This window comes from Parambassis ranga, chromosome 13 (genome assembly GCF_900634625.1).
Source record: "Parambassis ranga chromosome 13, fParRan2.1, whole genome shotgun sequence".
Lineage (NCBI taxonomy): Eukaryota > Metazoa > Chordata > Actinopteri > Ambassidae > Parambassis > Parambassis ranga.
Window position 1 is genome coordinate 4445088 of NC_041033.1, and position 15184 is coordinate 4460271.

The following is a 15184-nucleotide window of genomic DNA, read 5'->3' on the forward strand; positions in this document are numbered from 1 at the left end:
TCGGCCAATGTATGCTGAAGATACGCTGCGCCTAGCAACGGCAATCAAACTAATTATGCTCTTGTGTTACAGCCTGGCTTTGCTGGCCTAAAATTTATTTCTGACTGTGTGACTATAAAACATGAAGTGACAGGGTTCACAGTGAAATCTGTGAACAGATGATGTCTTTATGTGCGGTGTCAGTCACTAATCAGAGGGAAAAGGCATCAAATAGTGCCACACCAACACCTGACAAATTGCATCTCTCTGATAGACGATCAATGGAGCAGGCATGGCACTGAATGGCTCTATAAATCATAGGAGACCTACAACGATGGATGGTGAGTGAGGTAAATGTGCGAACATGGAAGAGAGACACAGAAAGAAGCAATGACATGGCAGATGTAGGGGAGGTGAACAATAAATGATTCTGAGAGAAAGGAGAGGCGACAGAGAAACGTGTGAGGAATGTGTGGCTGACAGAGAGGAAATGAGAGGTGCTGTTGATGGATGAATTATGAATGATGTCATATCCAAAAATATAAGACTCCGAGGTAATCGGCCCGTCTGGGGATATTGAATAATTTGAAAATCTGACTGTGTCAGACTGTGATGCAGTCAAATGCAAGCTGAGCTCCTAGTTAGACAAATGTAGGTTTCTGTGGACAAATGATTGTACTGAGAGGTGTTGTCTGTCTATGTAGCTTACTCCTCTGTGCCATGGAGTTCCACTGAGGTGCAAACATATCAACACATCTGTGAGCCACTGTCACATGGGGTGTCAGGTTCCTACTTCAGATTGTGCCGACGTATTTGTTTAGATCTCTCATATGCTTCTCTTTAGATAGGCTCACGTGGCAGACAGACTGGGTTCCATCCCCAGCCCCTCTTAAAGCAGTAATGTCCTTGGGCGGGACACTGAACCTGAAGTTGAACCTGATGGCTTCATGGTTATTGGAGTGTGTGTATGTGTGTGTGTGTGTAATACCAAGAAACACTGCAAAGTGCTTTGAGTATCGCCAAGTTAGAAAAACACTCCATAGCTCACACAGGCTTTCTGCTAAAAGAGCTTTAAAACAACCATCCTAACATGAGCAGGGTCATTTTCACAGGACACTCTGATATCTGACTGGCTAAATGTCTAATAGTCTTAGTCTACACTGTACTCTCATTAGTTGTACAGGTGTGTTAATATGTGTGTATAAATAAGTGTTCTGTACCTCTCTAATGGTCATGTCGTCCTCCACATCTCCATCATCCTGCAAATGAAGAGTGAACAGAAGAAGAACAATCAGAAAAGCAAGCAGCGACATTCAGCATTTGCGCTAAAACAAGTTGTGTATGCCACAAATACACAAGCAATGGTAAACAAATGGTAGATAAGCAATGGCGCCCAGTGGGTTATTAATGTCAATAAACATGTATTTGTACTTTGCAACTGTAGCCTCTTCACTACATCTGTGTGCAGGAGGCAAAATGACACATAATCGCCCATGCATCACATCATAAGTGTTATGCTGCGCCGCTGTCTCCAGACAGATGGACAGAAATGGGATGAGTGACTAAAGGAGCGACTACAGTACATTTAATGAGTGCGGGGGATGTGATGTATGAGATGTCAGAACAGATGATCATTATAATGATGGATCCGTTGTGGGGTCTGAGCTCACGGCTCATAACTGACAGGCTGACGATATGACAAGCTGGAGTCAAACTAGCAACCTTGTGCTTTGGAAAGAAGCTCAGAGGTCTGAGTGATGGATATATACAGTTGAGCACGGGTACGGGTGAGTATGTTACTGCAGGGTGGGTGTGTGTGTGTGTGTGTTTGTATGCATGACGGGCTGTGAAACGCAAAGTGTTTAGTCATGTGCTTTAGTACAGGTATTTAATTTCGCAAGAGAATGTGTGTGTGTGTGAGAGAGAGCTTGAGAAAGGGAGGGTGAGTGTGACCCAGGGGCTGATGGGAGCCCTGAGTTCATTTATCCTCATCGCTGTGGTGGCCGACCTGTCGGTAAACCTAGCAACTGTTGCTGTGGGGTACCAAGAGGTGCGCTACTGTAGCATTATGCAATCAAAGGCCAGACGTGCCTGGGGTTTATGAGACAAAACAAACACTTACACACACACACACACTCACCTACAGCTCTTTATCTCTCTGCTGTCTCACTGATCATTCTGCTTGTCACACAACACAAGGGCAATATAAATGTCATCAAGACACAGTCTTGTTACAGGGGTAAAATGTAAAACAAAAAATGAGGTGTTTGTGGAAGATGTTTTTTTTAGAGGTGGAACTGTGCATGCAAAATAGGTGCTTTTAAAATGATCAGCTGCTGTATTAAGGAGCAATAAAGAAGATTTCTAGATACACAAGTTATGCAAGAGAGTGTGGGTAATTGAAGTGGGAGTGTAAACTCTGTGTCTACACGTGACTGGTGTGACAATGTGGGCATATTTAAAATAGGCTTTGAATGGGCCAGGGAGTGTGTAAGTATGTGTGTGAGTGCTGACAGAGGGCAGATGAAGCTGTACTGCTTGCTGTGCTCTTTCTGCAGCCAGACACAGATTAGAAAGTTTCATTGGCCTTCATTTCCTTTACCCTCTCCTATAGCCATCCATCTTAACTTCCACACAGCAATCACCCAATCAGTGTAACAACTGAGTCCATTTATTCAAGTACTGCACAAGCTACCAGAAAGCAGCTACTGCTCATTGTCACAGACATCTTTGAGTTGTAACATGTTCAGTCTGGATGAATGTGGTGACCTGAACAGACCGATAGTGCCAACTGTAACACCTGCTGAGTTTTTCTGCTATTTCTAAAAAACAGACTGTTACTGTATATAAAGGACCAATGATAGAGACACAAGTTTGATCACTGGAGTGAATTAAGTCCATTTGTTTTTAAAAAAGTAAGGTGACTTTTTTGAACAAGTCACCTTATGAAAAAAGATGTGGTGTGTAGTGAACTGGACCCTTACATAATCATCTCATACTCCACATATGACACCATTGTAAATAATCCCATGCATATTTCTGTTAATGCTTTGTCATATATGTATCGTACTTGAGTACAGTCATGCTGATGACAGCTTACAGTGCACTCTGAGTACCTGGATGGTGTACTCAACAAGTGCAATGATGACACCTCTCACCCTCAGTCTGTATAGGGACTTGTGAAAATAGCAGTTGATAAAGTCACTAGTATATTCACTGGGTTAAATGAGCAGTGTTTAGACTGCACTGTGAGAAAGTGTAAAAATAGAAGTTTCTAAAAAAGAAGAATAAGTAACTAGCTAGCTATGATCATAGTACGCTTCCTCATCTACCGATAAGAGAAGCAAACTGCTGCTGGGTCACTCCTTTAAACTCCTGCCTTTCTCATAAAGTTCTCCTTCAACAAGGCCCTGCTGCTCTCTGTCCTCTGAGCTGTTTTCACAGTGCTGACTAAAGGTGCTATTAAGTTTATCTCTTGTGCTTATTGTCTGTGCAGTGATGCTGTTTACTGCTGAACGCACCACACATTGAACAGTGCAACAGGGAAACATTGCAACAATAATTACTTATCACTCGCGTGCATGCAATTAACTGCTGATTTTCTTGCTGCTGATGCACATTTTGCTTATTGCTTTGCAATTCCATTATGGCCTTTGTATCTTTGTATCAGATTAGATGGCAAACTTTAACACAATTGTGAAGTAATAGCATTAATGACTTTGTTCAAACTGTGGTGATGTGTAAAGATGCAGGCTCTCTGGGAGACGTTCTGAAGTTGGATTTGTCAACCACTGTTATTGTACAAAAAGCAAAAGTTGTTTTTAATATTATAAAATTCTGTTGATGCTCTCAAACCTAATCCCCCTGGCTCTGTAAGTCTCTGATATCCAACATCGCATCAGTTCACCCTCAAAACAAATTACAGTCAGTGTGTCACATTCATCTCCTCCTGATAAGTTCAGCCTCTCCTCTGTGTTGTCTGAAATTATTCAGGAAATGAAAACTTCATCTTGTCCCCTGAATACTCAGATCAGATACCTGAAGGACAATTTTAATGGAGTCAGTGTCTTTGCAATATAACTTAGAGCTTGCTTCCACTGAACCCATTGTGACAGCACTAACACTTGACCCTGATGACTTTAATAATTACTGCACTATTTCAAAATTCTGATGAGCAGCGTGCTTTTGTGTCATCTGCTTTATGAATGGGAACTTGAATGAGTTTCAGTCAGACGTCATCAAAAAAAAGAGAGAATGTACTGTTAAAAATTATGTTTCCTTAAAACTAAGCATATGTTTAATGATTGGTCTATTTTCAGGCAGTCTTGAGGTCCACGTTCTATGCAGTCTAATTAAAAATCTCTCTCTTGTCCAATCAAATCTCAATTACTTGCATCAGTAATTTGTGAATACATCACAAAGTTTAATTTACAGTACCAACACTTATAATGGGTCCATAACAAACAACTTTACTAAAATAGTTTACACAATAAAATGATCAAAATACAGTTTAACATAATTATTTATTTGGTCATTTAGCTAGCTTCACATTATTTTATGTTAGAGCTGGGCTCAGAGACTTTTGGGTTTTCTAACCAACGTTGCAAACAGATGCTGCCACCTAAACCATGGCTTTTTTCTGCTGATGAAACTGAAATGTATTTTTTCGCTGAGCAAAAGAAAAAACATAAAATGTCTTCTATATTGTAAGATCCCTCACTTTTGTGCAGCTGGATGCAAAAACACTGAGAAGCATGTAATTGGCATCGGCAGTGGGAGACTCCAGATGTCACAGTGACTTTGCTCATTATCTCCCTGCATCACTGATCATTGTAGAATTCTGCATTATTTTTTTCAAACAATGTTAGACAAACATGTCAAACCACTTGTAACATTTTAGTGCTTTTCAGCTTTGGGAAATTATTTGGATCAGAAAATATAACTCTTACTGATTTACTTTGCTTTTCCACCTGTACAAAATGCCACCAACACGTTCTATTATTTTCAATGACTGATATCATAGGTGAAAAAAATCTATTAAACAACAAAAAGTTCAAACTATTTCTTTACTACTTCTTGTCCCTGGGCTTTGTTTTCACTTTCTTCACTGAATCTGATGCAGTGGAGTGTGAAGAGTCAAACAGCTACTCTGAATTCAATTTAGGTAAGGGAGCAAGAAGAGGGCTCATTACACACACACACACACACACACAACCGTGTGAGAGCGACAAGCAATAAGGACATATGCTCCTTTACAAACACTTCTATGCAGCTTGCCTTTTCTGTCCCACACAAAAGTGCTAAGAAAGAACGAAGCATGCACATTCACCATGACCCAAAGAAACAAAAGGCAAAACAGAGTAAGGTGTAGAGGGAGAAGTGAGGTGCCAAAAAAATGAGCCCACAAGCCATCATAAATAAAGCATGGAGGCATTACGAAGACGCAAGCGTGGGGGAAAAATAATGAGAAAAACAGTGAGGAGAGACCGAGAGGCTGGGCGGCATCATTTCTCTGAAACAGACTACTGATGTCATTTACCCTGCATCAATATTTCACAGCATAGATAGAGGGATGAGGGGAGGAGGGATGGGGGACAGATGACGGAAACACAACAACGGGAGGAGGGTTCTGAAAAAGTTGTAAAGATGGACAAAGAGTGTAAAACTGAGCTGCAAAGATTAAACTAGAGCCAAAAACAAAGGCTGAGAGAAGAGGAGGAGCTGATGAAAGGGAAGGGGTGAAGTGATAACTTTATCTGCCCTGGGGGGTTTCACTTCAAAGTCATGGGAGAAGAAAAAAAACTGATACATTTGTTTGTCCATAATTCTGCTAGGGTCCACAGAAGCCACACTGTCATTAGCACAGCTCTGCCACATTCACTTATACACTGTTAAATGTCATATGACAGGGGAACAAGGCCTGAGACTTACTTCACTATAAACACACACACACACACACAGGGGTACGTTTCTAATTAGCCCTCTGCAAGGCAATAATGTCTAAAATGCTTCCAGGCCCACTTAACACATCCAAAAACTCACTGCGCTCCTAATGCACCATCTGTCTCAGCACTGACCACACAACGTACATCTCATGGGTACACTTAACCAATCACAGGGCTTTATTAAATTAGAACCAGCGGAGGCAGATGAAGGCCGGCCATCAGAGGCTTAAATGATGTCCACAAATTAAAGCGAAACACATCCAAAAAAAAAAAAATGAGAACATTTAAAAAAAGCTGTATGCAAATGTGTCCACTGAGGTTGTACTGAAGCTTGAGCTGAGATACATTTTGCCAGATGGCCAAACAGTTTCACTCATTTTCATTGTGTCTCGTGGAATAATTGGCATGGGTGGGATGGTATCAGAAATGCATTCATATTTAGATCACTGTAAATGCATATTGTATAGAAGAAGGCTTATTTGATTTAGCTGATCAGATGTGTCAGATGGTTGTAGGGGCACAAAGGAATACTTGGCAGTTCATTGGATGAAGCAGCCGTCAGTCACCGTCTGTCATATGGTGATAAACATGCCACTAAAACCGGGCCATAACTGTCAGTACTTTCTTGCACAGTGCACACTGACTGCTTTACAACTTTCAACTTAAACTCAAGGGCGAAATCATAAAATGGATCACAGCGTCTAGATCAACATTTAAAATGCTTTTAATAGAAAACAAAACACATTTTGAATCAGTAATTAACGCCTGTGTTGCTGTTTGGTGACTGGTGGCACATTTATTTCTTTACAGATTATGAACCTTTCACACTTATTCTGTTTGAATAGGGCTTAATTTGCTGGTGTAGCCTTGAAACCCCCCCTACTACTGTACAATACTGACTAACAGGTTTAATAAAGGGAATAATGCAACACGCTGTGTTGAATCAATAATGATATTTAGATTTGACTAAAATGGCAACAGTGGTGTAGCGGTCATGGCTTTTGAAAGTTGTTAAAATTGTGACCTTTAATGTGCACCCCATCATGACAACTGATGTGCTTTTTAATAGGCAGAAAGCTGACGTGCTGTGCTCCTGCACAGCCACCACCTCAAAGACAGGCAGACCATGTAATGAGCAGCACTTCTGATGTGAAAGTGTGAAGCAGCTACATTTCTTTTGATTCATCTGTTTCATTAACGCAGTCGAAAAATTGAGATTCATCATTCACCTCAAACTAAAGTTCCTCCTGTGTGTTACAATTTCCATGGTGCCTGCCGACACACCGCACTGTGGTGTCACATCGTGAAATACACGCCTTGAGGGTTCTCATTTTATGCCACTGAATGAAAAAAAAACCCCTCCCAGTGCACCTCCCCTGCCACTAATTTTGTACTTTCTGTTAAGTTCCTCAAGGCAAGGCTGACTTTTGCTATGTAACTGCGGAGCACAGACTGTTTGGGACAGTGCTGGATTTTGGGAAAATTCGTTGCAGTATTTCATGGCTGAGAAACCTGAGCTGGATATTAAAAAATTCAGACTACTGGGTAAAATTAATGGGAGCGGTGAATGATTTAAGAACACAATGCTGTCAGTGCTTTTCTTTCGTATCAACAAAACTGCTCACAGTGTAATTTATCAGCTGTATATCATTGGTTTACACACAGAGCCTGCAGCCATGGATGAAAAATGGTCTAATGCTGCACTGTGCTTTTGAATGATTGAAAATGTGTACAGACTTCAGGAACTGTCACATGTGAAACTGATGGAGCCCCTTTCAGTGCCTCAGGACTGAATCACTAATAGCACTAATAAAATTACACAAGCACAATTATGACTGAGAATCTGAACAATTATGTGGAATAAGAAGAAAGTCTGTGGTTAATGTCTCATAGCAGCTTAGTAGACAAATCACTGAAAGATACTCATCTCAATGTGAATCAATCACCTGATTTTTGGTCTTTCTACAGAGTTTGTGAGTGTTGTCCTATCAAATCCAGAAACTAAGGTCTAATTTGTAAAGCAAAAAAAGTTTTCAACATTTTTAAAATAAAAGGGGACGGTTATCAATAGTGCAAAAATGTGCAAGGAAAGTTAAAATAACGACACATCCTGATGATTTAATGGCATCAAATCACGTGCTGACACTGGGCTGCTTTGACTTTAAGGCTGTGTGTGTTAGTACGCAAATAAATACAAAAAAAAAGATTACTTGTTTCTGCTGGAGTGAAAGAGAAATAAAAATGTTTTGAAGAAATGTGGACAGCATGCTCACCCCAGAGAAACTCTTTAGGCTGGGAGGTGGATCCTAGTGAATGAGATGACATTATATGTAATAATAAGCGAACAGCGTATGTAACAAAGGCGAGATAATGAGTCAATCACTGACGCTGATAGCAGGAAAAATGACAGTATATGATTGTGCAACATTTAACAGTGTTTGATTTTCACGAATGGAAATTGTCTGATGATGTCTGATCATTTGTCATGCAGTGCTGGGCAACTGTAGAATCATTTTACTCAATTCACAATCAGGTGCTTGTTTCATTGATTGACATGCATCACTGGCAGGGTAACTGGACAGCAGGGTACACCCTAGTTTTTTGTAATGATATTTTTAATATTCCCAGGTCTTCTCATGCATCATCATTTCATCTGAGCTGTTGCTGGAACGCTGTTGTTCAAATGCCTGCGTTATCCTAATGAAGAGATATGATGCTTCTATCCTGATGTTAACACATGCACAGTGTGGCCCCTCCCTCCCTTTGCCCTGCCTCCTCCAAATGCATAATATATGGATCAGTCCAGAAGCAGGTCTGGGCCTGCTCTGGGAGGTGGCCGCTGATTGGACGCCTGGTGACACAGGTGATGATAGACAGCACAGCATGCTTGATTTAACAGTGTTTCCTTTAGAAAACACTTGACCACAGCTCCACTATATCATGGTAGAAGTTGGACCATTAGGTGGTAACTAAAATGGAATTCCAGCAGAAAAATGACTTTGTAATTTAGGCTTAAATAAAGAAGAGCTTCTAACTAGTTAACGAAAGACACTTCAATTTTAAGCAGTTAAAGAAATGTTTAGTTCCGAAATAGAGAGAAAAAAAATTAAATAAGAATATATTTTATTCTCATTTAATACTTATTTGCAATTTATCAGAATGTAAATATCTATCTAAAATTGTATACTACCATTTTTTCATTCCTTGTGTTTTGTATTAGTTTAATGGTAGCAAAGGTAAAGTTTACCTTTATTTAACTTTATTAAATGAGCTTAGAATTGCACAGGGTCTCCTCAGTAAATCATAACAGCAGCAAAATTAAATACTCAAATATATGTTTCAAATAATATGGATAAAAAAATAATATATTCTTTTAAAAAAACAACCTCGGTCATTGTTCTTAGTCTGGTGTTTGGATGCTTACACACCTGCCAGGAGAAATAAATTAATTTAATTTCTGAACACAACACTTTTGAGGTTTTTGGTCCAAAGAATGCTCTATTACAGCATAGTAATGCATTGATGGCATTAGCATTCAGCAACTGTGGTATTTCAGTAGTCAAGTGTTTTGTATAAGGATGAATAAATCCTAGTCTGATACAATGATATCAGCAACTGGAGGCAGTGAAAAGTCAGTATCGGGGTTACGGATTGACGGCACAGACACTTTTTGGCACGATGGCACAGACGGGCTTTGGATGGCCCTGATCACAGTCCATCGGCATTTGGGATTAGCCCTGGAATGGAATGAAGGGGTGACAGTCGACTGATTGGCTGATGAACCTGTGGTCGGGCGGACTCCAGGCTTTTGCATAGCCCACTACAGTGGTTCTTACCACAACAGATATCCGGACTCGTTTGGATGGCCTCCTGATTTCAGGAGCTGTGGGGTTCTCCACATTGTTGTTTTTCTTTCATGGTGACCAGAGACAAGCATACAGTGTTAACGTCAGTGTCAAAAAACAAAAAGTGGAAAAACAAAAAGTTCCCTGCAATGCTGGACGTTGTGAATTACTGGAAAAACATGAACTGAAAACTTTTTTCTTAAACATATTAGGAAGCTGGTGCAAGAGTGGCGAGTGTTTTTATAAGCATTGCAGGAGACAAAGTGAAAGGGGGTTTATATTTGGTTGCTTGAGATTGTGTGTGTGTGTGTTTGTGTGGGAGGTACTGTACTGCAGAGCGTGAAGGACTGTATGCAAGAGATAGCATTGGACTGTGTGGGTGCACAGAACGTGTGAACCACAGGATGTGTGTGTGATAGTGGCGTCAGTGTGTTTGAGGAGATGGCTCTCTTACCTCCAGGCCTTCAGTGTCTGGACTGGCACAGAACAGGTGCTTCAGTGCAATGCCAGAATTATCATGTGGGCCTGCAAGAGACACAGACAGGGCGCTTCTAAGACAGTGTTAGAAACTCGTCTGTCGTTCTGTCTCACACGCATCCCAACCTCACTGAAGGTGTGCTTAAAAAACCTTGAAAGAAAGGTTAAAGCTCTGAACGTTTGTATCAAAGCTTTCCAGAAAAGTTGATGTATCAGGCCTGCAAAGTGCAGGTGGAGAGCATTTATAAAAGCCTGTGCAAGGATAGTGATGAGCGTATGTATTAAAACCAGATCTGAGATCAGATAAAACTATGTATTTACTTATTTCCATCTTTTTTTCCACATTTTCACTTGATTTAAGAATTAGCCCCCATCCATGTTTATCTTGTATACACGATTCTTTTTATTTTCCAGATTTAGTGTGACAAAAAAACCCTGTCTAGGTGGTCAACTGAGAGAAAATTAAATGGCAACTGCATTTTTAGTCACATTACTATTATTACTGTTTGTTGTCAGTCTTGTCTGAATGCTGGTTTTTGGACATTTGCTAAGACAGAACAAGACAATTTCTGGCACCAGTTAAGAACAGAAACTAAATCTAAAAATCCCACCTTACTAAGAACCGGGAAACAAAAGCACAGACACTGAGACTGTGGTGAATATCACAAATAGCAGAAACCCAGACTGTGCACACTCAAGTGTAGGTAGAGAGGACACCACAGAAAACTCAAATACATACACTGACCAAAATAAATACTGTCTGGAGAAAACAATGAAACTAAACAAGAGGCTGTGCTAAGCTGTAATATATGACTGATCCTTCTTTTCCTCTATGGTTCAGTCCTTGTCACATATATAAGGCTGCATTATAATGGTACTATAAGAAGATGCCCTCTTTATGTTAAGTTTGTAATTAATAAGTAATTAATCCTTCTTGTGCCACCATGAGACTTTTAATGACCCTAATATTTAAAGGAAACATAAACATTATCATGTTATTAGAGTGGATGGAAACCATACCAAACATTCAGGCTGGTTTTGGGGTATATTTCAATTAGGATAGTTGTGGTAAGTATGTCTTAAAATAACTTTTTCATTATCTTAGAAAGAGAGAGATGATGATGAGGGAGACACTAGAGGCACTATTAGTGAGTTTAGAGCCTATTACCTGCACCCCTTCCGGAACTATTAAATCTTCTATTCCCTCTTTATGATTACCTCGGTCTGCTCTTTGGAAATACTGTTGTCTGTGTATGCCTGCAAAGGTGAGTGTGTTTCTTACTGGTGGGCAGCTCGGTGGATCGTTCCATTACAGAGGATCTTTTCAGAGCAGGCTTGAGGGGCTTCTGAGGCACTGCACGAGTCGGACTGAAGGATGACTCCTCCGTAGAGATCTGTACACCCCAACAAAGACGAGATAAAGCACTCAGAACACCCAATCCGCTTTAGAGATCAAGCCCTTTTTCTGTTTCTGCAAACTCATTAGACAAATGGATGTACTTCTACAGATTGATGAGATTGAGACAAATCAAAAGCAGAAACAAGAAAAAATGCACACACACAAAAAAAAAAAAATGTAAGAAAGGGAAATCTCAGCGGGAGCTCAGGGCTAAATGAAGAGTGTTGGCCTTGATGTAAAACTTCCTGACTTCAGTGACTTTTCATGCTGCCACTGCTATGACCTAAAAACATTTGTGCTTGGTTATGTTAATGACTCTCTGAAGTGGGAGAACATTTGGTTTCAGAGATAAAATGTATGCTGTAAGAACCGGAGTTATATTCAGAGATAATTCTGTGCTGTTGCACATTTAAAAGCCATAATATCTCGGATATGCTGGGCTGACATCAGCTTGTTATTTAATATTGTATAGTGATATTCCTGTGGTATGTTTTCTCATGCTGAATTGATCCTCTGTCTTTTGTAACTGAAGCTTGGTTGGAGCTGCTGGAATTTGTCTCTGGCTGGGCTTCTGCTTCCTCATACACCACTCCCTCAACCTCTGGCATCAGGCAATACAAAGAAATAGAGGCCTGGTACCTCACTTTGTAGGCTGGTGGTTGGATTCCATAACTCTTAACACCACTTCTTCCCATATTGTTTTTTTTCCATAGTAACCTCTCACCTGGAAGCGAACCTCCTGACTAGCTCGTCGGCTGCCATCGTCGCTGCCTTGGTTTGACACAACAGACAGGCGTTTCTGCTCTGCAGCCGCTCGTTCCCTTATGTACTCCATCCGTCTGGGGCGACCAAGCTGCTGTGAGAGCAGCGACTGGAGCTGGGCGCGCTCAATAGAGCCTAACAGGATCATTGACTCTGGGACAGGAGACACAGAAAAAGGTGAGAAAAATAGTAAAACCAAGACATCGCAGAGCATATTTTGTTGGATGAAATGTGGAGCTAGAAAAAAAAGGGAGAGGCAATGTAAACAAGCAAAAAGCAGGAAAACTTGTTTTAGGAAAAAAGAAAAAAAAGATGAGACTGCAGGGGATTCCAAACACATGTTGCAGCACTGCAGAGAGCTCGGCTGAGTTACATAACAACAGCCCAGAATGCAGTGGATGTGTGCATGTGGGTGGCAGCTTGCTTGCTTTAAGTAATTGTCTTTGTGACAGTACGTGCTGATTACGTATTTGGGTAAATGCCACAGCTAATTGTTCCTGCATGATTACAAATTGAAACCGCATCAGAATACCAAATATGCACTTCAGTGAGGTGGCCGGTGCCATCAGCAAGCTGTACCCAGGCAGGTTTGTCAATCAATCAATCCCTCTAACGAGCACATCATCAAGGTCGCTGGGATTTGTTTTTGGTACCGACTGTGAGGGACGCTCTGTAGCATCGAACAACATGACACATCAGTTATTAGTGCACTGATCTCGCACAGGATGTACCACTGTGTTTTTACTTTTATTATTCTTTAATATTACAGCTGCAGTTTCGGGTACCAAAAACTTATGATTCACTTTTAACTCTTGCAAAAACTTTTACAGTATAGTGATAAATAATAATCAGTAAAAAGGCTGGAAATAGCATTCTCTCTAGTTGTTTTGGTATTTCCCAAGTGCTCTAGGCTAATCGAATTTACACCAGAACACTTATGAAACCACTTTATTTAGGGATCAGGAATAGTTCCTGTAACAACATCCACAGTAAACATTCAGCTGACTCAGAGATAAGATTTGCATTCATTTGGAACTTTGTGTGTGACTGTGTGGTTACTGTTAACATAAAAAACCATTAAATTCCTGCTGCCAGTTTTTGGGCTTCTGAGGGTTTGTGTGTATTGCCCAGAATTACACACCAGACCATTTACTTGAGGAATTCTTTTCTAAATGTCTTATAACTGTGTGTATGTGTGTGTCTCACCAGCTGATTCCACCAGTGCCAGGGTCTTGAGGTGGCCTGTCATCAGGACGTTATGCAGGTCTCTGTAGCAGCAGTTCAGTGTGATGTAGCGCACGTCCCTTACCATAATGTCCTCCACACGGATATTATATTTTCTAAAATAAAACGTGAGAAGAGAAATTTGTAAATAAACGGAAGAAGAAGATACTGGTAAAGGTGTTCATCAAGTGGTCATGGGAATGATGGATATAAGAGAATGGAGAGAATCACTGAGTGGTTTAAACATGCTGACCTATCAGGCATTACAATGTTTATAAATGCTCTTGCAATATTTTTGCTGTCCACTATCGCTTTGTCAGTGCAGTTTCAATAAAATGTCAGAGACCAACATCCGCCCTGCTTCCACATTGACATTCTGCTTTCAGCCAATCCAGTAATGCGTTACATCGTTGACACGTCATCCGGATGTTAGTGCACTGACGGCATGGCCATGTGTGCAGTAGAGGAAAATGGGTGACACTGTGCATGCAGATCTTGCCTCAGCAGAACTGTACGCCCCAGTACACCAGTCACAAACACTCAGATTTCTCTTCCTGCTTGAGCTTGCCAAAACCTGCAAACACGACAGCAGTCGTTCAATGGCTTCCGCTGCCAAGCCCCCGCAGTCGTGCCAGGACACAAGCTCCGGCCAAAAGTCCACTTCTTCTTGTGGTGACAACTCAATACACTGACCTAGCTTGAAATGCAAAGTCAAATTTAAGACCAACATCTTCAAGGCTCAACTTCAACTTCAATAAATAGAAGGCAAAAAAGTCGTCTTAGTTCTGTAGAAAGTCTGTGTACAGAGTTTATACTGTAGCTGCTATAACAAACCATTGAGAAATGTGCTAAAGCTTCCAAGCAACAGTATTGAAGGGCCATATCTCAACCCTATTGTCCCTCAAAAATTATCTGAAATTCACCCCTACAAAATGGGACAAACTTGAAACATCTCTTTACATCATCTACAGTTAACAACTACACAGACAGATGACTTTTTCACCAGTTATTTCCAATGTGCTGTCTACAGCTGTGGTGATCTCTGGTCTGTTTGAGTTTATCAGCAGCAAATCAACTTCATAACGCATCCATCAATCAAAGAAGACACATAATGAAGAAGAATACTGCCCCACTGCAAGCTGTAGGCGGTGGACTTTAGGCACTGATGTGCACTGATGTTACAAAAGAGGTTATCTTCTGGAACCTCACTACTGGGCTACAGTTATACACCACAAAGTGGGGATGAGATGCAACCTGAAAATAATAGATTGGTCACCTGCTATGGAGACATTAAGAAATGTTTATGGCATCCTTATGCTAGGTTGTGAGGAAAAGCAGTGTAAGCGACATTAAAATTCTGTGGAAGCTTTAGTCCCTCAAGACTGTTAAACTCACCTGGTTGTTAATTAGGTGTCACTACTGCGATTCAATGATCTTTTCACCCACCTTCTCTAAGCCAAACCATCTATATGTCTTTTTAATGTTTTTGTTAAACCTCCATCATCAGCATCTAGATTCCATTGGGGTACACAAATACATATTGTTCTTATCTT

The 15184-nt window shown here is 40.7% G+C and overlaps 1 protein-coding gene across 3 annotated transcripts in view; it reads right to left on the reverse strand.

Moving 5' to 3' along the window:
* Window positions 1-15184, reverse strand: part of LOC114444285 (chloride channel protein 2-like) — a 135299-nt gene that overhangs the window by 10124 nt on the left and 109991 nt on the right. The window contains exons 16-22 of one of the 3 annotated variants that reach the window (XM_028418718.1): window positions 13614-13747; window positions 12370-12560; window positions 11529-11640; window positions 10224-10294; window positions 9761-9835; window positions 8198-8230; window positions 1200-1238 (exon numbers count right to left, since the gene is read on the reverse strand). In XM_028418718.1, the coding sequence (XP_028274519.1) occupies window positions 1200-1238; window positions 8198-8230; window positions 9761-9835; window positions 10224-10294; window positions 11529-11640; window positions 12370-12560; window positions 13614-13747 (655 nt within the window). Of the gene's footprint in view, window positions 1-1199; window positions 1239-8197; window positions 9662-9760; window positions 9836-10223; window positions 10295-11528; window positions 11641-12369; window positions 12561-13613; window positions 13748-15184 lie in introns of those variants that run through there. The other 2 variants (XM_028418720.1, XM_028418719.1) reach the window with 2 other exon arrangements.